Below are 25057 nucleotides of genomic sequence, written 5' to 3'. Positions count from 1 at the left end.
ACTGTTCGAATTATCTTTACGTTAGTCCAGTTTCACACATTCAATGGTATCTACGTGTGGATAAAAATTGTATAACAGGATACACTTCAACATTTATCCTGCATCGAATACAGCTATATACGTACACATTCGTAGGTGCTACATTTTCCTTTGTGATTTAGCTATATACTGGAAGCCAAAAAAAAAACCCTGAAGAGAAATAGCTCATTGGATCTCAGTTTAGCGATGTTGATGCGATTAAGTAATGTAGGGCCGCAGATCTCGCAGATCACCACTAACAAGAAAACTAAAGACAGTTAAAAAAACCACTGTGGGATGCCACGTACACAACAATTTTCTAACTTGTCCACACAAAATAAACATTTATTATCAATGTATAATCAATAATGTCATTTTGAAAGTGCCTGTGCAAATTGTCCACCAAATTTTCGTTGGAGCTTCGCCTTTCGAGCAGCATCTAGTGCAGCAGAAACACGCTTTACTGTACGCGGATCCAGCAACTTTTTCTTAAAAAAAAACAGTTTTAATACACTAGCCAGGCGAATTTCTAATCAAAACAAATGATAAAACCATTGAAGGGGAAATATGAGATCGTATCTCATTAAAAGAAAAAAAGTTGCCTCAAACTGACATTTCGTATCACTTTCAGTTAATTTCGTTTGCATTCTCAGACAAAAAAAAAGAGATTCAAGTCAAAGATCCAACAACTATTAGAACAAACCTCTAGTCTCTGCCGCACAGTTCCCTCATATTTCTTCTTCTTCTTTTTAGGCTTGCTTCCGAAAGACTGTCCAGTGGCAGATTCTAGATCCCTAGAACAAAAACAACATAACATACTTCCCTATGTGCGAATATAAACAAATGAGATCATGTGAACCTCATGTACTCTTCTTCCTCTAGTTGATCTCGTTCTTTCTGGGCAGTTGATTCTGTAGAGCTATCTATTTCCTTTGTGGGAAACCCCTCATCATCCCGGTCCACTATTATGCCATGTATTGGGCACCTTAAACACATTCTCAGATGTTCTTCGAAGAACGTATGCACAGCTATGCAAAGATTCACAAATAACGAACTTATGAAAGTCCATTCTAGGGCAAAGCTTTCCGCTTGGTAGCCTCGCTTTGCATCGTTTATCAGCCTTTCGCGGTTCTCCAACCCAGGTGATAACCCTCATTTCGCCGAAAGAAGCCTCTTTTTCGCTTATTAAAGGCCTAGAAAATTGATTTAATATCGTGGGAATCCTTTATGAGATCGCAAATTATATGTAAGCAAAACTTGTGAACAGCAAATCCGCAGCCACAAAGGAATATCTCATAAAAACTCGTACTGAATAAACGAACTTATCGTCATCATCAGGAGGCCTCCAAAACCGATGGCAATCAGCACTGTTGCGGGGTATGGGTGCTTCTACGTGATTTTCTCCCCAGTATTTCAAGTCAAGACCGAAGGAAACTACCGGGATTCGCGACTTCGATTTAGACTCCTCAGTCTACAAAAAGGGATTTGGGTGTAAAAGTTCATCCACTTAAGAGAAAAGAGTATAAGAACATGAAAAAACGAATATAAATGAAAAGAGAAATTAGGAAACCAAAATTATTAAAAGTGAATTAGGAAAGGATGAACTGAACATCTTGACAGCTTCCTATTTCTTCTGCATCTCACCCTTACACGAGGTTTAAAATCTTGTTTTTTCGGGCAAGTTTAAAAACGAAATCTACGTAGAGATGGTTTCCAGATACCAATAAATAATCACCTACAAATGTTTCACATGATCCACTATCCAGGACATTGTCAAATTGAGACCTTAATAGGCGCGAATATCTAGAGACTAAAGGCAATCTGACTGAGAATAAACCCATACACTGTTTCCGAACGCAGTTGAAACGGTCTCCAGGCACAGATATGTCCGCACAGACCATACTCTGACCCTGCGCATTCCTATGGACGAAGCGCACATATTACGTTGAAAAGTAAGTCGTGAACGTTTTTCAAAGTGAAAAGTGCGCAAATATATTCAATGTATCAAAATGCTGCACCCGGATTGGATTATAAAAAAAAAAACTCAATCAATAAGGAATAGTCACCGTGGGTAGGCTGGTATCGGTGCTGCTTTCAGTGCTCTTTATTGGTTCCAGTGACTTACTGCAACATGGGCCCTTCTCTTTTTCTAGCTGTTGCACCCGTTCCATGATATATCGAGGCACTTCGTCCGGAGGAGTGAATTCTTCTACTGAATGTGTTTGTGCACCGTTTTGAATGAAAAAAATGGATAATCAATATCTTTTTTAAGAATAGGAGTAACTCACGCTGCTTTTCTGGCACGTCCTCAAGATCGCTTTCCTCGCTTTCACTTGAATCGGCACCTTTACGACTCTTTCTTTTCGGTTTAAGCTTCAATTCGCTAATCTTCTCGCATTGTTTTTCAATTTTTTGTTTAAGATTCGTCAAGTTTCGCATAAGATCTTCCGCTCCTAAGGCTCCACTGATCTGACGCTGCCAACTGTAACCGGATAAAATTGAAGAATTTAGCGAAGGAGCTGAACAATCAAACTTTCAGAGGCACCTAATTATGTTGCTCCGATACTTGTCCAGCATCACTTTTGCATCCCGTATGCTTTCCAGGAGAGCTTCGTTGTCCTCATTAATAGTTACTTCTGGAGCCAATGACGTCAAAACCACAGAAATGGTGTCCGCGTTGGCGTATCCATGGGCAGCCTGCTGAAAAACGATTGTTCACAGTTTAGATATAGAGAATTACTCCAGAAAAAAAAATCACGCATGGAAAAGACCCGCACAGCACTAATAAGGAATTTGTCCCGGTACAATTTATAGCTTTTGCATGAGATGAGACTATACAGAAAAGGAGCATCAAAAGTGTCACACTCCGTCTTTCCAATAGAGATATCCGATAGTTCGTTAAGTTATTAAAAAATATACTTCTGATAACAAACAGAAGTTAGTTAAATTGCGAACGTACCTGCATTTCATCTTGCTCAGTACCGCTAGGCTTTGGGATATCTGTAAAACTCGTTTCGCCATTGAACTCCGGAGCAACTCCAAAAATCGGAACAACTATTGAGAGGGCAGTCTCAGCCGAAGCTAAGCATCGGCTAATATCATCTTTAGATTCATCAAATTTGCGGCGCACATTTGAAGCAATCTGGAACCGAAACAGTTGAATGAGTTCTTCGTGAAATAATGAGATTTATACATTTCCTCTACCTCTAGTATATCAGGACCATTTGTATTAATTTCGTTCTGAACACAAAATCAAAGAGTATTATTGGTCCACATTGGCGGGTGTAACGCTGCCCTAGCGCCAGAGGTTCGCTATGGCCGCACAGTCGATGATTCGAGTGCCGACTTGGTGACAACCGGGCCTTTCATCTCTCCTGTGTCGAAAAATTGGTACTTGTAACTTGCATGGGAGGACAAAAACACTGAATTGATCATCGGCTGACCGCAGCAAGTGACTGTATAAGCCAACATGCGCTCCAGAACCTCAACGATTACGAATTACAGAAAAACGTGTTGGAGTAGTCTAAGTGCATAGATACGCCAAGACTTTATTGGTCACAAACCGTAACGAGCTCGAACTAGTTGTGAAATCATGATGCTATAACGCTTCATCGGTGAGGTGCCGAACCATCCCCATGCACCTGATAGGCCAGCACTCTACCTTTCCACCATTGTCCGAAGATATGTGGTGACGCATGTTGGCTTTGATAATGCTAGTTAGTTCCTCTCATATGTTAGCGAGGGTAAATAAACTTTTATGTGAATGTATGCTTCCAAATTTGCAAACTATCATGCTATATAATAACGGGCTTATTCTGTCACGTGTGTGCGTCTGTGTATGTGTGCGTCTCAGTCAAGGAATTCGAAAAAGAGAGGGCGACGGATACCATGGCGTCGGTTTGGTGCGCTGGAGTCCCAACGCGATAAAATTGGGTGAGACTGGTCCTACGGCGTCGAATTTCTGTAGGGAGCCAGGTAGCTATAAAATGGGATGGGACGGGTCCCACGGAGTCGGAATGGCGCACCGGTGCGAGGAAGCTATAGAGTGGGGAGAGACGGGTTCCACTGCGTCGGATTGGTGCAGTGGAATCCCAGCGCGGTAGAATGGGTTTCTACGGTTCCTCTGCATATCTGTTTCCCAGCATGTCTCCATGATGCTGCTAACATCCTTTCTTCAAAAAGAATAACCACACGTGCGAACAGGTGCTTAAATACGATACATAGTAGCCAACGGTTTATGCGATCTTACGTATGGCGTTACTTTTGTCACTACGACAGTGATATTCACGTCATTTCATGTAAGCACATCATTTTTGCTAATAGTTGAGAACGGTGGAAACTCATACTTGGAACAAAGTTTCCAAATTGTCGAGGGTTGAGAGAAACATAGATGTTAAATCAAGTTCTGTTGTTCTCCAAATATGGAATTGATGCGTTTAGGGGAAAATCCCAAAATATTTCATCTACGGTCTAATTTTTGAATAAAAAATTGAAGAAAGTGTTGATTAAAAAACAATCCTAAGTTTACAAAAAATGTCGCTACTGTTATTTTTTATTGATCCGTGAAGGCGAGCGAAGCGAACACCAAAAAAAAAAAAGCCTGAAGTCCAGCTTTAGCCAGATGCTCATGCTGGTACTCGAATAAAATCTCCATGACTGTTCGCTCCTTTCCTCCGAGAAGAACAATGATGTACCTACTTACCCTTATTTTATAAGACATATTGCTAAGCTAGGGACATTAAATAAAACTTCCTTGCATTTTCCCTTAGTACTAGTTCATTTTCGATGCCATAAATCCCTTCAAATAATTTTTCCACAGCGAGCGAATAAGACAAAGATGAAGCATATTTATTCTCATTCAGGAAGAAGTTTTGTTGTTTATTAAATATATGACTTTTTTGTATTGTAGGAAGTTATAAGTAGTAAGAGTTAAGAGTAAGAGTTAATAAAAATTGAAGAAAGCCGCTAGTGTTTCTTGAGCCAAACTTTACCTGTCGGATATTACAAGAAAGCTAAAAAAGCTGGATTTGAAAAACAACACACCTTTTGTAGTTTCTCCGCAGCCTTTGCTTCCTCTGCCGCTTTTCTCGTCCTTTCGGCGAGCAATTCAGCTGTGGCAGATTCAAAATCGACTGCCTAGACAAGCTAACTATTAAGTCACGATGGTAGAAGAAAGAGTAAGAAAAATATACCTTAGATTCCTTTAAGTAGTCCCCTACAAAATTCAACTTCTCATAACCAGCGCCAAATTTGTCCAGCCATTTTTTGATTGTCTTTATTGCGTTAGCCTACAAATCTGGGTATTGTAGAAACACTGTGAAGGCATCATCCCACGAATCTGAGGTGATGCAGATTTCAGGTGGAGTATTCTTATAAGGGATGGTAGATTATGGAGAGAAGGGTGATTCCGTCCATTTTGTTCCTAATTGCCGTGAAAAACGGCTCGGAAGGTGCGGCCCAGCACAAGACTGGCGCGCTCCAGCCGAACTCCTTGTAGAAAATAGTGCGCCAGAACGCCCGAAGCCGTATCTTCCGGGCCGTTTTCTACGGCAATTAGGAAGAAATGGACGGAATCACCCTTCTCCCAAAAATCTACGATACCGTATACGAGTACTCCACCTAAAATCCGTACCACCTCAGATTCGTGGAGTGATGCCTTTAAATAGCTTGAACGCTGCTTTGTTTCCAGTTCTACTTCTTCTGTTTCCAGTTCTACTTCTAAACCGGTAGGAATTATCGTTCACAAGTGCAGAAAAATATATATAGAAGTAAGATAAGAAAAGGTACCACAGAATAAAAAAAAACAAAAATACTGACCTTCAGCTGTTTAGCCTCAACGATTGGGCCAGGTAGAGGAAATCGTAAAGGATTTGTTTCGCATACCAAAACAAGTAGTTCCGAGAAAAAGATTAGTAGAATCAAAGAATCTCTACAGGGAGCAGATATAGATATGGCAATTCTAAAAAAAAAACCTGGACAAACTTGTAAGTTTTCCACGGTTTTCAGCCGAAATACGTGAGATCGATTGAAAAAGTAGTCAAACAATGAAAGCAGAGCGAGTCTCCGCTCCGAGTCAGAACGCTGAATAAAAGCAATCGTTTAGTCATCGTCGCATGACACTCCCCTCTATTTCTCTTAAGAAATCTTTCGAAGGAACTGTAGATTTTGTATTAGTGCAAATATAGATGGTACGGCAAGAACCGTCAACATTAATAGACATTAAGCGACAAACCAAAATAATGAACACGCAAATAAGTTACCAAAATTAAATATAATGCATAACAACCTAAGGAAACTTGAAAAGCATATGACAAAATAAAGCGGCTGATTTGCAATTCACAATTTCATTCGTTGTCTAACCGACACATTTTACTAATCAGGAAAGTTTTCTTCGCACAATTTTCTTCACATAGAGCGTCCCTGCAGTAGTTGTCACCAGTCAAGAGATACACTTGGTTTTAGCCTTTTTATAAATCACTAAGCTTAAGATCATTAAGAGTAAAATTGCAAACACTAACTCTTGAGTCACGGTGAGTATTAATGGAAAGCGTCTGAAGGCTAGATCGTCGTAATAGTGAACTACGAACACCATTACGTCAAGGAATTCCGGGAAATTTTTGCGGCGAAAATATCTCTGCTGGGTGACTTGACATGGTGGCTATTCACACTTTGCCATTATCTTATTGAAGACAACGTAATTTGTTAGAGGTTATCGAAACGTAGCAAGAATATAATTCTGTAGACGAGAAATCCGAGCACTAGTAGCAGTGCTGCTTCAGGGCACAAACTCTCAGTCGTTCAGATAAAAGAAAACTAGAGAAAAGATAATGATGATACACCTCAAAACATCCCTACCTTTAATGAGAAGAACAAGTAGTCGACATAACCCGGTATAATACTTTCATTTTTCCGCACTTGGGTCTTCAGCCTCTTGAAATCTTGGGAATCAGTTGTTACAGTGCATCCAGGCGTATTCACCGCCTGAAACATTACCTACTCACTGTTAGACATCGGTGCTGACTTAACACTTTCCAAACCATACAACTGAGAGGAAAAGGGATGTCTGGTCACCTGGTTGACTAGTTTTGCGGTCGTCAGTCGCAGTAATCTCAGTGGATCTTCTGTCATAATACGCTATCTAATCATCTTACTCCTTCATCCAATAAACAAAGCAACTAGTGAGAAGTCTCGGATTTTCGAAGTAGGGTGAACTAATTGAAACACTGGCAAAAGTCCCGCACATGCTAACTCCGGGCATTCGAATTGTTTCTTGGAATGACGTTCGCTGCTGGGGCTGTCTTCTAACATCGCGCGTTTGATCTGTTCTTTTTTGGCTGCTGTTGTGTTTTGCTCTTCCAACTTTTTTTTCGTCCATCAGCGACTCTCTTGCAGATGCTGCGTCCTATTACTCGAATATTCTTAACGGTAGGAAAACAGCCCTGCAGATTTCTATGTGCATCGCGTGAAGCGAATGATGACGAGACCAAGCCATGGCTCAATCCGTGGGATCACGCAGTTCCAAAGACTTGTATGTGACATTTACCAGCATTTGTTCTCTTTTTAAGACTACACTTGTAGCTTCAACGACTACCTCGTTTGAAGAGATTATGATCGACTGGTCGTATGTTGAAAGGTTGATGCCTTACGACGTCGTTCCACCACTGCCCAAACACGATTCTTATCCGACACCAAGTGGATGGCAGCCACCGCAAGGCAAGTTTTGAGAGGAGTTTTGTGTCTAAAGCGGAAATGTGTTATTGCTCACATCAATTCCTGTATGTTCTGTTTTAATAATCAAAGTGTCGCAGGAGAAGGATGGGTCTGTATCATAGACTCAAATATATCACATTATTTTGTAAGTAAGACCTAGTCATTTTTAGGAGCGCTATAAAGTAATTCTGACTTGGTACAAGAATAGTTGGAGGGGCTCAGCCTAATTTCTTTTCAGTTTTTTCCTTTTTATTTTCGAGCCAGGTCCACTTCTGGAACGCAGGGAACGATTTTCGCATCCATTCAGCATATAGATTAAGTGGGTGGGACGGTTTTTAGAGGAAGGCAAACTCAGATAAAACTGATTCTCGTTGCTAACTGGACTATTCTCAAGTGGGAAATGTACAAGAATTCGGATTACGGAATAGTGGCTTACCGTAAAACTTAAATTCGAACGCAGTTTCCGTTAAAAAAGAATGCGACCAATTTTCGAAATTGTTGTGTTCACACGGAAAACATTCCAAATCTCATACGAACTGATCTCGGTCGGGTGTTCCAGTATCAGCTTTCTTTGAAGCTATACCCTAACCCAAGAGCACTGTTCAGGGCCGCAGAAAACGGACTTTTGATGGCTATTTCGAAACTCAGTTTTGATGAACGAATAGAATTTGAATTCTTTTATAAATATGTTTCACGAAAACTGGGTACATCTTTAAATTTTGTTCTTTTTTTTTGTCCAATATGTTGACGTTACACTCGTGCTCTACATCTAAAATTACCGCGAAGGAAGCTTCCCGACTTCAACATCGGGTCCTCCATTGACCCTTCCAATTACCTTTTCACCGTCCTTTTCTGCAATTCGCATCTTTTAACATTTGCTACTCGATTTTATGAGCGAATATTATGTCAGACCTATCTGCAAGCGAAGATGAACTCTTTACTAAGATGTAGATGAGATGTAGACCCTAGTTCCTGTCCTTTTTCCCTGTATTACAAGTATTATCTGTCAGTGGTGCTCCGCTCTAGTGGCATCGCTTCAGCTCTGGTATAAGATCTTTGGAAAAGAAAACGAACATGCGCTGCAATTCCTCTCCGATTTCTCTCTTTATGGGGGAAGGACGAGACACTTTCGCCAATATTGGCACGTAGTAGTATTTCGAGATACAGAATAATTGCGATCCCTGTGCATGTCTACGAAAACACCTAACTGTAACCAGTGAAAACGACATGAAGCATGGTGCAGTTGCGTAGGTCAGGGCGCTCGAAGCGGCAGGGTTGAGAGAGGTTGCAGTCGACGCAGGACCGTCGTGAAATGCAGCGGTGGACGGTGCTATTAAGGGTCGCTACCTGGTCCTAACTGCTGCGCTTCAAGCACAATTGCTTACGCAGCTGCATCGTTCGTCATGTCGTTTTGTCCCTATTTTATGAGTGATGTACGGTAACTCGTTTGTCATGTTGTCCAATCAGAGGTGAACAATTTTTGGATTGGAAGTATTTCAAGAGTTGGACTAAGAATAAAGTTATGACTTATTTATTTTTATTCCCATTATTCCCAGTACTTTTTTTGGCGAAATTGGACATGATCAGTCGCGGGTGTTTTATAGAACTAACCTGAAATTGAATTGAAGTTGAGTTAAATATGCAGAAACATAGTATTAAACGTATCAACTGCATTAGTGCGCAAATCGCTTAGTACACTGGGATAATTTGTTGTTTGAGGTGATGAATGGAAAATGTTTTAATGAAGAAAAAAACAGACAAGTTTTTGAGAAATCCAAATAATACACAAGCACATGACGGAATGAAATGTAAACATGACCATTTTATCCTTCTAACGCATTTTTCTGCATGGTTGCTATATTTTTGTTTGCATTTCGAGTAACTTGTATTCTTTATTTTTATTGCTTTCACTAGATCAAGAGTTTTATGTTTTGTACGTGTTCATCCTATAATTCTTGGAATCCCATTGAACAGCTCATCAAATGAGGAAAAGATTGAGAAGAAAGCTACTCATTAATTCGATGTGCTATACATAGCACAGCTTTCACGGCAATTTCTATTCAGCTTCCATACTTCTTTGTTTTCTCTCCTTTATTTTGCTTTTTTTCTGTGAATTTTCCCATTGATGTTTCAGATCCCCCACCAAAGCTACCTTATTATGTTCGAAGAAAACGAGATCATACATTACCTTTGTACCTGAGTCGGCGTAGGGACCTACTTAATGAGAAAACACTAGACTTTGACTATGTGGAGCTTGTAACAATGAAAGAGATCGATGGTGATGTTTTTGTAAGTTTATTATCTTTACATTCCCTGCAGTGTCCAAAGACCACTTTTTCTTTATTTAGAGTGTTTTCAGGCTTGTGAGAGAGATCTCCGTGAATTCCTTGAAAAGGAGCTGTGTAAACCCATTGCAACGCATGTTGATGAGTTGAAGGGTAGAATAGTGATCAAGGGCGCTGACCGAGCGATTATCGAGAAGTTCTTATTCACAAAAGGGTTTTAGGTTCCTGTGAATTATTTCTTACCACATAACTGTTGTTTCACTAGTCGTTTGTTGAAGAACGAAGCATGAATCGCTGTTGTTTATTCATGCTGGATTGTCAAAGCTTAGATGAGTAAACGTATTTGTTGTTTCTTCATATCTGAACTTCTTAAAAACTTTGAAGCACATTGGTTCGTGTTGCTGTGTTCTGTTATTCGCGATGATTTACTCTATAAAACATTTTTCTGCATATTCGACCTCCAGTCCGAGTAAATGTTTTATAAGTATTCTACTGTTAGTTCTTATGTTCCTCTCAGGCGTGAATTTTACTGTTGGATCCGCATTTCTTGCTGGAAAAAAGTGTTGAACAGGGAAGCAGATTGATTGAAAATCGGTGTCAATAGAGAAGAGAGTGTTATCGGAATGCCTGTGGATCTTGCTTTATTGTTTGTTGTGGTTTGATTATTTATAAAGATAAGCCGAGCAAATCATGGTCAAGGTTATGGTGGAAACCAAAGTTACTTTGTGGTTGAAGATATTCACCTTTTGCATCAATATATAAATGCATGATTTCGGTCAATGCTTGCTTTTTTAATTGTTCTGATATGAGATGATTTACCCTTTCTACGCGTGCGACTTCGTGCACATTCGGCACTAACCGTGTTTAAACGGATGAGCGTGATGCGCCTGTCGCAGCGAGCGCAGTCTTCTTCAGCTTGAGATATACCCGCTCTCCCATTTTCTTTGCTCTAGTCGAAGGCATGTTCATCCCTTTAACAAATTCGCTGTCGAATACACGTATGTGTGCTTATGAGTGACGATGACTCACTTGCCTCTATTCTGCCTGTATTCGATTAGTTGATGTGAAACATAAAGTGATTATCGAAGTCCGTACCTAGACATATTGTTTCTCAGAGAAACAACGAAGTTTTATTTCTGAGTACTTCGATCTTTGTGTGATGGACTCCTCTGGACAGGACAGATTATGCTATGATCTTGCAGGTCTTCAATTTCTCTGAACTTCCGTGGAAGGCTGTAAATGTCAGATGCCATCTTGCTGCACAAATTGTCGAGCGAAATATTCTATACTTAATCCCGAGGTGAGCCGGATTGATTGCTTTTTAGTTGTTCGGGAATAATTTCTAGAGAGATCCACCGATCAAAGAGAGTTCATGTCATTGTTTTCGGTGTGTCAAAAAGTTGAACGGAAGTCGGTTTTCAAATATCAGAAGGGGGTGGGGCGAAGTTCAGGAGATCAAAGCATACCTCAAGATCAATAAACTGGTGTCAGATCTTTCTAGGAGAATGAGATCCCTAACCCTATACATCGCAAATCATTTTACAGAATACATATGCTTTACAAACTCCGAACGATTATTAGTGGAACTCGAAGGAGTTCGGAAATTTCAAAGGGGTTTATCAACGCCGAGCACTTTACACTTTGCCTTATTAATATTAACAGGTAAAAGTCGGGGAGTCAGAAGTGCAGAAGTTTTGCTGATTCAGTGAAAATTAAGGAAAGTGGTGATTATTTACCTTGATTTTTTGTTGCGAAACAAAAATGACTTCCATTCCTTGTGCAGTGCAAAATCTTCGCTATTTTTGTTGCGTTCTTTCTGAACAAGGCGATGCAGTGGTACAGTCGAATCAAAATGTCCTAACGGTCTTCGTGCTGACTCTAAAATACTAATCATCCTCCTGAAGAATTGGCCAACATGCAATGCGGCGTATATATTAATTATTTTGGCAGTGGATATATATGATGTTGCCAATGATCTGTGGACGACTATTTATTGGAAGCTATCCTCCCACCTTCTAAGAATATTCAATTCTAAGAAATGTCTTAGAAAGTTTTAAAAAAAAAGTAGGAAACCCTCGCGGTCGTTTCTGTACGAAATGTACTCTTTTATTCTAGGATCGAACACTTTGCGAACTTTACTGCGAACTTTACCTCCCTCATTCTTTTTTCTCTTTTTTTTTGCGGAAGTCGAATGTCATAGGTGCGCAGGTACGAAAAGGGATTTTGGACTGATCAACTGATGGAATGAGGCACTTCCATATTAGTCTGTTGTTTGCATTTGTGTGCTCTTAAATACCCGGATCTGTTATCCTTTGTCCCAAATACCTTACTTAGGATGGCAGCATTTCGCCATGATTTTACAGCTGTATGATTTCATGGGATTCGTTTAATGATAAGTGAAGAATATGTTGCTTTGTGTAGCTTTCTATGTTTGGATTCATCTAAATAAGATGGTATATTTGCATATTTGAATATTTCGTATTGTTGCTTCAGGAAGGCTGTTCAAACTGTGCGCTTTCGTTTTGTCGAAGATGCTTGCCGCACCGTGCGATTCTACCACAGTTTGCAGATAGACCTGTTACAGTATGCTTCCAATGCTTCGAGAAATTGAATGAAGAGACGCTGAAGAAACAGAGCAAGACTGGTGCTCAGGTGAGCCTCCCCCTTCCATAGACTGCCACTATGTCAGAAATCGTCGAAGTTCCCGTTTCGTATTAATAGAACAGTCGTTATCGTCCGTTCATTCTAATTAAATCTCAGTAGAAAATATGCTGTTTTAGATTACAAAAATTGCGATTGGTGATGCATCTCGGCCAAATTCATCGGGTGCAGATAATGTACGAACAAACAACTGGTGGGGAGACGGTTTACCACCGCCCTCGATGAGGCAGTCTGTAGGTATGATTTTTCATGTCACTAAGTTTTCCTGTAGGGTGGGTGTAGCACAATCGGTAGAAGGTCCGGCTTTAACTGCACAATAGATCGATGGTTAGAAACCGCCCTAGTACCAGCCAATCCTTTCATCCTTTGGAGTCGATAAATTCCTACCAGACTTGTCTAGGAATCCAAAAACACTGGGTTGATGGAAACGCGCTGGCGGAGTTCCAAGCATATTGTTACGTCAAATTTTTAATATTTTATCTTTTTAATGTTGTCTACGGTCACAGTTCTGCCTCATTTTTTCTATTTGCTATTTCATTGGTGATAGAGTTGACTATAGATGTTGCTGTGACGATAGTATTAAGTTTTACCTACGTCTTCTAATTTCAGTTCCAGATCATAATGAGCGTATTTGTAAATATACATCCCATATTTTTACATTTTTCTTTCAGACCTTCTGAAAAAATTTCCTCAAAGTTCAGATTTTTTGAAATCGCTGTAAAAATGTCAACAAAAATCTACTCAATCATTTCAAAAAATTTTGTGAATTCAGAAAAGTTTGTGAATTTATGAAAGACTTGTACTATTTTTGATTTAGATTTTATCTCCCATCTTTATCATACAACACTAGAAAACGTAATAAAACAAAAAGAAGAACTTGAAAGAAGTGTATTGTCGATCAAGCCTAAGAAAGTGTCAGATTTCGGTCGTAGGTGCGATAAGGAGGAGCCGGACCCTCCCCAGGTGAAAGGGATCTAGTTCATGGGATGCAGCGTGTAGGTGTTTTCGCCAACCGTCCATATGTGAAACGGTCGGAGCAGCGGCTCCGATTATCGCATCTATGATGACGATTGGGGCTTCACTAGATTTTGGAATGAAATGTATATATTTTTGAAGAAATTCGTCAATTGCTGTCGAATACAAGTGGTGGTATGTTTAGAATCCTGAAATCCTACTTGATTTCTTCCAAAAAAAAAATTAGTGGAATAACTAGAGAACAAATGGAAAAATGTTTGCTTTGGTAATTAAGGATAAAGGGGTAGACTGTGACATTCAATCCTCATGGGCGTTCACTTAAATTCAAGATCGTTTGGGATCCACGAACGGCTTCTCTAACTTGGTGGGAGGTAACCGATAAATCAAGTCAGTGTTTTATTTTCAAAGACAAATTTGGTACCAATTTGTCGACCACGGACCAGGAAGAAAGGTATGGTTGGCACTAGGGAGTTGCGAACCATCGATCGATTGTGCAGTCACAGCGGAACCTCTTGCCGACTGCGCTACATGCACCTTATGTGGTAATAAACGAATAGAAAATGGAATTTCTGAGACGCTAGCTTTCAAACTATTGACTTCCGGAATAGTGGAATAGAATATACTGCATATTTCTTCTTTTCGCCAGACAAACTACCCCTAAGATGAATTCCATACTAGAGATTTGTAATAAAACCATGTGAACAAGTTGACAACAATATTAATTAGAAAGTATCAGTGTTCAAGGGAGTTGATTTTGGTGGGGCGCTTATTTTCGTATTTTCTGTTTTTTCATGTGGAATTTATAAAGGACAATAAATTCACTCTTGAAATCATGCAGGGCAATGGACATGTGCTGAAGTACGTATAGGTGAAATTCAATATCTTCCTTAACAGTTTTCACGGCTAACACAAACGTCGAACACAACGTCTCTCTCTTCTTGAGAAATTCACTCGCTGTTATTGTCCCAATTGCTGCACCGCGCCGCACCTATCCGACGTGAGACATAGCTCACAAACTTATTTCGTCCAGCGCTGATCCACCATTTGGACGCCATGAGATCCGTTTCACCCCGTTCACCGCTTTTTGGCGCCAACGTACAGATTCGACGTCGTGAGATCCGTCTCATCCCATTTTATCGTTTTGCAGCAGCACACCTATCTTACTCTGTTGCACTCGTCTCACTGCTTTTTGGAATTTCGTTACACACACGTGGCAGAATAACCCAGTTATTATATAGCATGACGATATTTCTTCTTTTGCGCTATAACATCGAAGTTTTTCTCGCCTACTTTAACAACAGTTAACATAGAATGGTGTAATAAGATTAGATGACGTGAACGTCATCATCATATTGATAAAGATAAGGATCGTGCGTTAGATCACTTAAACAGCTAGCTCCTACTAAAGCGGTTGTCTGCATGCATGTATGATTTTTGAACAAATCATCTAGCATGATGAGAGTAACACATAGGGAAGTAGAAAGATGGAGGATTACATTACGGAGATAGCCCGCGCAGGCAACCCATCCCACTTCACTTTACTGCTTTCTGGCGTTGGTGCACTATTATGTCGTGGAAATCGTCTCTGCTCTCTGATACCAACACGCTCGTCTGACTTCGTGAGGCCCGTCCTATCCCAACACCTCACCTTCTGGTGAAGGCGCGTCTAGATGACGTGGTGTACGTTCCGCTGCCTTCTGGAACAAGTATACCTATCTGGTGCACTCGAACCGTGCCATCCAATTCTACTGCACAGACGCACCAATCTGAGGACCAGAAAGCAAAAAAAAAAAATTGAATTTGGGGCGTCCCACCACATCTTCCTGCCTCTTGGTCCTGGCGCATCTATCTGATGTTTAGGAACCCTTCTCACCCCGTTACTATTTTCAGGTACGGAGGCACAATCTCACGCACAATCTTTTCACCCTATCTTTCTGCCTTCTGGCGCTCGCGCACCACTTTAGCATCATGTGACTCGCTTCGCTGCTTTCTGACGTGAACGCACAGAAACATGTGGTTTTTCAATATCCCAACTTAAAGATTACGAAGAAAAAAGTGGAGGCGAAAGTTTGTTGTACCTTTATTCTACGCAGTTTTTCTCACAACAACATGAAAAAACCGACCACTAGGAACTATGTAATTTGTTACAGAAAAAAAAAACACACACGGAACGATGTACTAAATTACTACACATAGTAAACAATATCAACGAAAAAAAAGAAGTCTTCGTGTGAATGCTGAGAAAGATGAAAACACTCAAAAAGGGAAAACAAGGATCTAATCAAATTCTAAGATTGAATGAATGATAAGCTTTCACATTCGATGTTTTTTGTCGTGTTTAAGTTAAGCTTCTGAACATGTCACGTCACATACTTTCTTTGCAACAGTATTTAAAAACGTAATTGTTCTCTTTGATATGTTACATAAGTAAGGCTTGCGCAAAACACTCGTCATAAAAGATATGGTTAGAAAGGAATCATGAATCACAACTTCTTAATTTTTTGAATGTTGCAAGAAAAAGGTACCCTACTATTAAGAAACTTTTGAAGATATTATTTCAAAAGAGAATGCGGCAAGTTTGTGATTTGTGAATGCTCCAAAGAAGTTTCAATTTATCTGTATGATTGAGGGACTAATTAGTTTATTGCTTTGTAAAATTGGAGGTGAATATACTCATAACATATGCTCTTCCCACCATATAACTAAAAGTAACCTGCCCTATTCAGCGTTTTATATGTCTCAGCAGAGCTCTTAACAGTGATTCACTGGTAGAACGCTGGCCCACCAAGTGGCGCTGGTTCGATCCTAGCCGCTGAAACATTTTTCATTGTTGTGGAGTATCTTCGTAGACAGACAGACAGACAGACAGACAGACAGACAGACAGACATACAAAAACACACACACACACACACACACACACACACACACACACACACACACACACACACACACACACACACACACACACATCGCACTCATTCGCCTTTGAAACTTTGCTTGCACGGTTATTCCAACGATGTTACCCAGATATTCCAAAAAGTGCTGTCATGCAGAACACTGCCAATTCCTAACACACTTAGATCAAATACCCAGAGGGATCGCGGAATTTTTGGTAACGGCACTCCGTTTCGTTGCATGAACTGTCGGACATTTTCGAGGTGAAGGTACTCGGGTCCCTCGGTGTCGATAGTCAGTTTACGCTAAACACTAAGTCTCGCAGGTTATGGAACAGTGACTAATGTATGGATTCTGTACGAGCTGTAGATTAAGAAGCTTGGGCAAAACTATATTCGAGGACTACGTGCTTAGGCGAAGGTGCGGATAACAGCGTCAGGCGATAACACTAGCCCGCTGATTAAGTTTTTCAAATCTGTCGAGACCGTCTCTCGTACGATTTTTTAGCAATATTATCTGCCGGACATATGATGTACCTTTTTCCATCGCTCTCGTTACGATGACTGCTTCACTACTGTTCCGGAAGGAGTGGTCATGTTCACCGTGAATGACCAAGTCTCGAAGTGCGCAACTAAAGTTTGCTTTCCCTCTCTCAAATTCGTTCTATCGATGATTGCAGCAGAAAAATTGCTACCTTAAGCAAGATGTTCTTTCCACTTTATTATTATTATTATTGCCGTCATGGTGCTTCTAGCTTCCACCGTTTCTTGCTGTTGTTGTCGCAGTTCTATAATCGTATACATCTAGGTTTAAATAACGAGTTTACGGCTTTAAACTTCTGCTCCTTTTTCAAAAGTAAACAGCTGTGAAACATATTTGGTGTAAGTGGGATTGTTAATCATTGATAGAATGTGTTATTGTCGCATTTTGTTTCCCCTCTTTCTCGAGAATGAGGTAGATGCAAGAATTTCTTGGCCCTCATTCTCTTCAGGTTCTAAATATCTCATACCTAAAGGTTATCACCATAAAATTTTGCAGGTCAAAATTCGCCTTCTCATGTTCTGCACAGAAATATTCAAAATCATGCTAAGAAGGTGGAGCGTCAAGAAAAAGACGTAAATGATTTGGAGGAAAGATGGAAGAAATCGCGACAGGATGGTGGGATAATTGGCATTTGCGATTCCTCATATTTTTCGTACAGGTTTCTCCAAACGATCGGTGTGAGTAAACGTTTCAGATGTCTCCGCTACTTAACCGCTTGAATTTGTTAGATGTTTGCGAAACGGTTCCGCGCTTGTTGTTGAATCTTTCTGTACCTTAATTTTGATTGCAGAATCCAGAAATTCTTTTGAAGTGTGGTTTTTCAACTTTTGGTATGTAGGCGCGTCAGTCTCTTTAATTTTCTTCTTTTTTTTTTGTATCTTGCAGTTTCGTTTGATTTTCTCGATGCTTAGCGATGCTCACCGCAATTCATTTTCACTACAATTAGTTTCGGATATTTTCCTTGCCAATGGGGCTCACGGCTAAAAATCTGCTTTTCTTGAGCTGCGGAGTTCATCTCCCCCGTAGGTTACAGTTTTAATAAAATAGAGCTTCCTACCAAAATAATGGTGGAAGTTTTCCATACAGATCTTGAATAGAGGCTTGAAAAGTCTCCTTTTGAAGGCTGACCTTCAGTGAGAATCATCATATTTGTTTATTCTGAGGAAAAAAAGATTGCCGTAGCTGCAAAGGAAAACAACAGATAGGTGATAGGAGATAGGCGACGCTATATTGATGGCAGTAACATTGCGCAGTGACGTCTCTACCTTCTGGAGAGACTGTCTCAAGCTAAGTTCTAATTTTTGTTGTTTGCGTAGCTTATATTAAAGTTCCCCATCCCTCGCTCATTTACTGCCCGCAAGAGTTGGTTTTGTCGAGTTTTTTTTGTAGGAATGAATTGAGAAATGTTATATCAACATCCAGGTTCACCCAAATAACAGCCGCTTTGCAATCCGACTAATCCTGCAGCCGGTTTTAAAGGCAGCATATCAGGAACATACGTGCGATAGGGAGTATCTCTCCTCAGCCTTCCTCAAGTGGAGGAAATCTAGCTCATGCGGTGCAGCTCATTTGATGAGGATCGCTTCCAACTGTCCAAGAGTGAAGAGGGTCATAGCCCCGGCTTCGACTATCGGATCTATGACAGTATTGCACCGATCCCACTTAATTCAGCGCATGCACGAAGATGGAACGTTACAATTGAGATCGTCGTAAAAAAAAGACAACTTCCACGCTTTTTGTATTGACTACTACGAAGAGATAGGAGAGATAAGAGCGGGACCACCCCGGATCTGCAATTTACAACCCTATCTCTGGCTTTTCCTGCGGATTCTCTTCGGAGCCCACTTCAGAGCTGTGGAATGCTGTCTTTAAGGCATGACTGAGGGACCACTTTTCTGTGATTTCGCATGTCGCTGAAATTTGATTTCATCAGTTATGGTGACATTGTTTCGTTTCTTTTCTCGACTTTATCGTCTCAATGGGGCGGGTGTAGTGTAGCGGTTAGAGGTTCCGCTTCCTGCACGATCGATCGGAGGTTCGAATCCGCCGTAGTGCTCACCAAGCCTTTCATCCCTCCGATAAATTGGTACCAGACTTGTCTGGGAGGATAAAAACACTGACTTGACCCATCGGCTAGCCACCGCAAGTCATTGTATAGGCCAGATACACGTTCGTAAATCTCAAACGATTCTGAATTGAAGTGAACGTGGGGGCGCATCCCAAGCGGATTGATTAACGCCAGAAACTTTAAAAACTTTTATCGTCGCAATCGTCCGATGCCGGGTACTAAACGACATTGCTTAAAGGCGGCATGCCACGAAATTGAGGGTGATATTTTTGCATCGTTTTTTTTCATCGCATTTTTGCATTCCTCTACGAGGAATCCTTACGTTGTCTTTCTCGCAGCTCATTGATTATTCGGGTCGGAGACACCGCATTTGGTGCACTGTAGGAGGATTCGGTGCCACAAACCCGTCCTCCTCGCAGTTTCCTGGATGATTGGAAGGAATTGAGTGTGGAAGTTGGGAGGATTTTTTCCATCCTCGTGACCTACACCAAAATCAACATCCCTAACCCTATCCTTCCGTGCGAAGATCTCACCCAACATTAATAATTTCGTGGAATGTTGCCTTTAAAAAATTACGTATGGAATGTGAAAATTCAGCATTTTACTGGCTGGAGACGATTCCATTCAGATGAACCTGGTCAACCTCTAACACTTTCTGAGATTGAAGAACGCTTAGCAATACTCCGCGGCTGTGATGTGGAATTGATCCGTCGACCACGTTGTGTTAGTTGTTTGCCTTCTTGGAGGTTTTAATTTCCTTTCGCAAAACTTTCCAGAGTTTTACAGATTTTCGAGTCAACGACAAATCCTCTTCCCTACTGCGATTCTCCTCAAGGTCTGATGAAAATGGCAAAGGAGCGAGTTGAAATTGAAGAAAGGCACGACCCTGCCATTCAGTTAGAACAACGACATAAGGCGCTGAGAGAAGACAACTTAGAATGTCCAAGTTCTAATAAACCCGGGGGCCAAAGTCTAAATGTTGAAGGTACGCCACCAGCCAGTTGGTTTGTTCGTTATCTTGCATTTTTGCAAAAATGTATTTCCTTAGGTTTTTTTTTTCGAGTATCTGGGATGTTTTGAAACTATGATGTGGAGAGCGTGGGAGTTAAAGCGAAAAAAAAGAAACTTTTGTGAAAGGTGTCTATTCCATGATTAAATTAGTTTTCTATTATTTTTTTTGCGTTCTTTTCGACAGGGTACTTCATCTAGTCAACTTTTCATTGTGGTAGCTTACTTTTAACCAAACACCTCAAGTCTTTAGACTCTTTGGTGCATGTGAGAACATTACGATATTAAGTTGTGGTGCGACAAAGAGATTACATGCGAACGTACTGTAGGTTATCGCTTTTTTGCTTTGTTTGTCCCCACCTTTAACATCTATAAATGAGGTTACGTTCTAATCAGCTTCTTTGCCAGATGGTTTTTTTCTTCTATCAAGTCGGTTCCGTAAGTGAAGCCATGATAGGACATTCTCACTTGCAGTGAACTTAACGGCTTCAAAATATTTCTGAAAACAGCCGAGTCTTGTAGCTGTTTGTGTCAAACATGTTTGACTGATAATAGCCAAGTAGAACAAATGAAAACAAATGAAAACATTTTAAAGTGAAAAACCTTAGATCATTCAAAAAAAACTTTACACTTGATCGATTTCTATGACTTTTCCTAATACTTAACTAAAAATCAATTACCTTTGATTGCAAGTTAAGTATTCTTACTTGCGATTTGCTATGTGTGTAGTTGTTATAATTTTTTTTAAGATGAAGATGTTCAGAATCATAAGACATGTATTGTCGGGTGAACGATGTGAAGCTCGGTGAAGTTGCAGGAGCGTCTGCGCGCAAATCGTTGCGGTTAGGATCGAGGGGACTCTTAGTAGTACCGCTTACCGCGGAGTTTGCGATTCCAAATGGTAGCTCAACCGCGCCGCTTTGAGCGCAGCCACTTACACATCTCCACTTCGTATCGTTTTAACAGAAATAATCAATGTAATAAAGTTTGTAATAAAGTAATAAGGTTAAAGGTAATAAGGTTTTGGAGGCATGTAGCTACGCTCTGAAAGAGTGATGTGCTCTTTTTCATCTTTAGGTCATTTGAAGATGTTTGTGCGTTGCTGTGACAAAATTGTCGCTCTACTTGTCGATAGTCCAATTCAGCATAGCAATCCAGCAACAGCCAAGATTGTTAAGAAATTTTATTACGCCTAACGTTTCGGCGTCGTCGCTTTCGTCAAAGCCTGGAAAGTCAGATCATTTGTGATATATTCTCTCAAATGCCTCATCCAGAACAAGACATCATTCCCTAAGATGGTACATCCAAAATCGAAACCAAAACGTTGTGCTTACCTAGGTAGCCGCGTTGCCGTGATATTAGCGGACCTCCGCGTGATAAAATCGCTCCGCTAATTTTAATTGGGGTGCGACCCGCATATGACCCCGTAGATCAAAACTCACAAAGGTCTTGACACAGAGCCAGCTCGTTGGTCACGGCTAAGCACTCTTCCATTCTATTCATTTTTGGACCTTTTGCATTTATCCAAAACGCCTCCAAAGTTCTGGGAGCTACAATTTCGGGTTCGTACGATAGGATCGTGGCTGCTATGCAGAAAGGAGCATTTTCATGACATTTTCTGCGATGATTTCCGAGAGGGGTTGCTGCGTTTGAATGTTTCATTTTGTTTGTTTGTTCTGAATGAGGCATTTGAGAGGATATTTCACAAATGATCTGACTTTACAGGCTCTGACGAAGGCGATGACGCCGAAACGTTAGCCGTAATAACGTTTGTTAACAATCTTGGCTGTTGCTAAATTGGACTATCGACAAGTTGCAATCTCTATGCCAAGATTCATGGAAAGTCGAACTTTCGCACTTCTGGATGATGTCGCTCTACTATTGTATAAAACGTAAAATTATCGTCCATCGGACGAGATTTCCCACGAACACTCAGGGATCAGCGGGAGCTCAAAATTGGGAAATTGAGGAAATGAAACAATTGACCGTATCACCTAGAAAACACACAATCTCGTCCGATCTGGCCACTTCAACAACACTGAGCAATCGAATCAAGTGTCCTAAGCTTTTGTCTTGCATTATATTTAATGAAGTTATCGATGTGAACTCGAGCTCTCAGCATTTATTCAAAGATAACTGAAACAGATTACTGTATATGGTCCGCTAAGATGCGGTCACAGTCTCGCTCCGTGGATTACAGAGGAGGAATTGAGACTTAAAGTCTTAAACTCTGTCATAAAATTTGGGACGCAACAGTAGAACGAAGGAAGGAGCAACATTGGTGGGGAAAGTGAAAACAACATGGAGCATTGCATGAGACAAAGATCAGGTTTCTCTTCTGTATCGTACAGAACTGCACGGACGTTGACCACTAGAGGTTGTCGACTATGATTGATGTGATTTTTTTTGTGCCTGTCCGCCAGAATTTTGGGTTTGTAGAAGTCGCCGAAATTTGTTAGATATCGGTATCTCGTCGAAAGTACCTTCAAGCAGCTACTAGCATTGTTGATATTTACATATTTTCGTTATGTAGACAGTGGAAACAGCTGACACACTTCCACATACGCTGATCATAATTTTTATATATGCCAAAGAATTCTCGCACTTTTGAGGTAATCCGTAGAAAGACTCGCTGGTGCAGATCATAACTTTAAGATCCATGTGCTGGCCAAAGCGATCCTCGGTTATCAACTGTGTCATCAGCAACAGCTTTCAGTGAAGCCACCTCCAAAGATTTGGATGATATCAACAGGTCATGCTTATATTCTATCCTGTTTTCTTTGCGTTTTGAATTTCGTTTCAATCCTGTAGGCTGCTGGAAGATGCGCAAAAACAGGTGAACATTACTCAGGCTGAAGAAAAGGCGTTGCAGCGGGAAATGAAGGATGTCGTTGCTGCTAGTAAGTATTGCAGTATCACAACTTTCAGTTGTACCAGTATCTGCATATATAAACACTCATTCGGAAATCTATTGACCTAAAAATTTAAGCTGGACCTAAAAATTTGAGCTGATTTCTAGCTAGTTGAGAATAAACTAGGATTTTGTTGATGAAAGCACAATTCTCTATTATTCTGCAGTTAAATGAAATATATATGCTCAGTAAATTTAATTCGCATTTGATTCGCATTAATATCTAATCGGCATGCACATTTAGCTCGTCAGCAATCTCTGGACATAGAAAAAGTGAGCAAAGAATTGGGAAATTTCTGGGATAAACAGTTGGACAAGGTAAGGCTTTGTGTTGATTGAAAATGAATTTTTTGGAATACTTCTTTGTCTGTTGTATTGCTTTAATAGCTTCAAAATGATCTAGATCGAAAGAATCTAAGATTCATGTTAAAAAAAGCATTTAGTGTGCCTGGTGATGATCAGAAAACGTCATAAGAGCTCCATGTTCTAAAGATCGCGTTCACTTTGAAATGGTGGGGAAAATGCGTAAGGTTAAATGCAAGGTTCTGGAATCAAGATTAGGATGTGCAACAAAAAGAGGACAATACGAACATAAAACAAGTCACTGGTCAAAGACTTGTGTATTTAAAGTTTCGTGGAGCCAACTCTTCTTCTTCTTGTTCCTGTCTTCCCCTTTGCAAACTTTCTCTGGGTCTACTGAAGTTCGCAAGTTCGCTTTATCTTATTGTTAAAGTGATCATAATCTAGTAATGAAATTCATCTTCTACTCAGAATGTGTTCCCAAATATAGCAGTAGATAATTTCTGCTCTTTTACTGAATAATCTGCTTCTTTTTTTTTCAAAGAATAACATTCCCTTACATTTCTCGTCAATATTCGATTTTTCTGTCAGTTCAATCCAATCTATTTTTGCACCAGATTCAGTAGTTCAGTAAACGCTAAGTTCACCTGGTGAGATCGAATGACAAAAGTGAATTTGAAAGGTTCCCTGTTGTCGCTCAATCTCGCAAGGCTTCGAACATGAAACGAGCTTCGAACATGATTGTTTGTTGGAAACTGTATTATCCTCCACTTTTTCGAGTAACTTCCAGAATAAATGTTTAGCTATTTTTTTTTAGTTTATAAGAAAGAACCAAATGGTCACCTTGCAAAAGGGAACGCAAAAGAGTATCATCAAGCCTCTCGCCAAAAAAAGCATATCGCGCTTTGCTTTTGCCCAATAGTTTTCTGCTTCAGTGGCGGCCTTCGATACTGTATATTCAACTCCCACTTTTTTGTACGGAAATAATTATTTAACAATTCGTAGCAGAAACATATCATCTCTATGTAGATAAAGTTTCCTTATACTATGGTGGTTCTTAATGATTTAATTTTAGGTGGACGTATCCGATTCGGATGATAATTCAATTGATGACGAAACCGTGAAGAAAATCATCTTTGAGGCAGAACAGGCAGCTGAAGACAGTGCCGTTGACGGACCTGTACCTTGTTCTGAAAATAGCTCCTCCACGATCGTAACGCCTACCTCCGGAAAACAATCACAATCCCCTAAAAAATCGAGCCTATTTAGTAGAATATTCCGGCGGTAACATTTTCTGTTTCACAATTAATTATCATTCTGATACTATATGTACTCCTCCATCCCAATCGTGGTTAAATAACTGTCGACTTATTTCAACTCGGTGTTCCTTTGGGGATCCTTTTGTTCTACTCGAATACGATTACTCGGGATTCGTGATGATGTGACTCTCCTCTCACCTTCTCTTTTTATCTAATGTTGCAGTTTTTCATAGAAACCACTTCAAATGCGACATTCTCAGTTCACTTTCAAAGGATAGCTCATCGATTATTTCTGTATTAACTTTATATCTGTTTGTTACCCCAGCTTGTAAATATACATGTCAGAACTGATTTTAGAACTGATTGTGCCAAATTTCTGTCTCATTATGGGATTCTCGTTATCTTGACAAGGCTATTTTTTCA

At 40.2% G+C, this 25057-nt stretch overlaps 3 protein-coding genes across 4 annotated transcripts; 2 read left to right on the top strand and 1 right to left on the bottom strand.

Annotated features, from left to right (window-relative positions):
* Positions 1 to 389: 389 nt before the first annotated feature.
* On the bottom strand, positions 390 to 7146 carry RB195_013905 (uncharacterized protein; the record flags this gene model as incomplete). 2 transcript variants are annotated; one of them, XM_064203931.1, is made up of 15 exons in its annotated part: positions 390 to 506; positions 722 to 812; positions 878 to 1003; positions 1074 to 1211; positions 1341 to 1489; positions 2085 to 2230; positions 2307 to 2500; positions 2564 to 2718; positions 2978 to 3160; positions 5062 to 5154; positions 5211 to 5306; positions 5836 to 5850; positions 6001 to 6099; positions 6874 to 6999; positions 7090 to 7146. In XM_064203931.1, the coding sequence occupies 15 exons, from the start codon at positions 7144 to 7146 to the stop codon at positions 390 to 392; spliced, it is 1785 nt and encodes a 594-aa protein (XP_064059812.1). The 2 variants fall into 2 exon arrangements, with proteins under 2 accessions (XP_064059812.1, XP_064059811.1); XM_064203930.1 differs by having other exon boundaries at positions 5836 to 6099.
* Positions 7147 to 7410: 264 nt separating this feature from the next.
* Positions 7411 to 10234, top strand: RB195_013904 (uncharacterized protein; the record flags this gene model as incomplete). The annotated part of the gene is made up of 4 exons (XM_064203929.1): positions 7411 to 7546; positions 7597 to 7731; positions 9863 to 10017; positions 10088 to 10234. The coding sequence occupies 4 exons, from the start codon at positions 7411 to 7413 to the stop codon at positions 10232 to 10234; spliced, it is 573 nt and encodes a 190-aa protein (XP_064059810.1).
* Positions 10235 to 11259: 1025 nt separating this feature from the next.
* RB195_013903 (uncharacterized protein) lies at positions 11260 to 24663 on the top strand (the record flags this gene model as incomplete). Its single annotated transcript, XM_013444624.2, has 10 exons — positions 11260 to 11313; positions 12507 to 12665; positions 12794 to 12911; positions 17584 to 17703; positions 19785 to 19879; positions 19943 to 20141; positions 22820 to 22916; positions 22976 to 23064; positions 23320 to 23393; positions 24451 to 24663. The coding sequence occupies 10 exons, from the start codon at positions 11260 to 11262 to the stop codon at positions 24661 to 24663; spliced, it is 1218 nt and encodes a 405-aa protein (XP_013300078.2).
* Positions 24664 to 25057: the final 394 nt, after the last annotated feature.

The sequence above is a fragment of the Necator americanus genome, chromosome V (genome assembly GCF_031761385.1).
Source record: "Necator americanus strain Aroian chromosome V, whole genome shotgun sequence".
NCBI classification, from domain to species: domain Eukaryota; kingdom Metazoa; phylum Nematoda; class Chromadorea; order Rhabditida; family Ancylostomatidae; genus Necator; species Necator americanus.
Note: the sequence above shows the minus strand (reverse complement) of the source record. Positions and strands in the feature narration are given on the sequence as shown.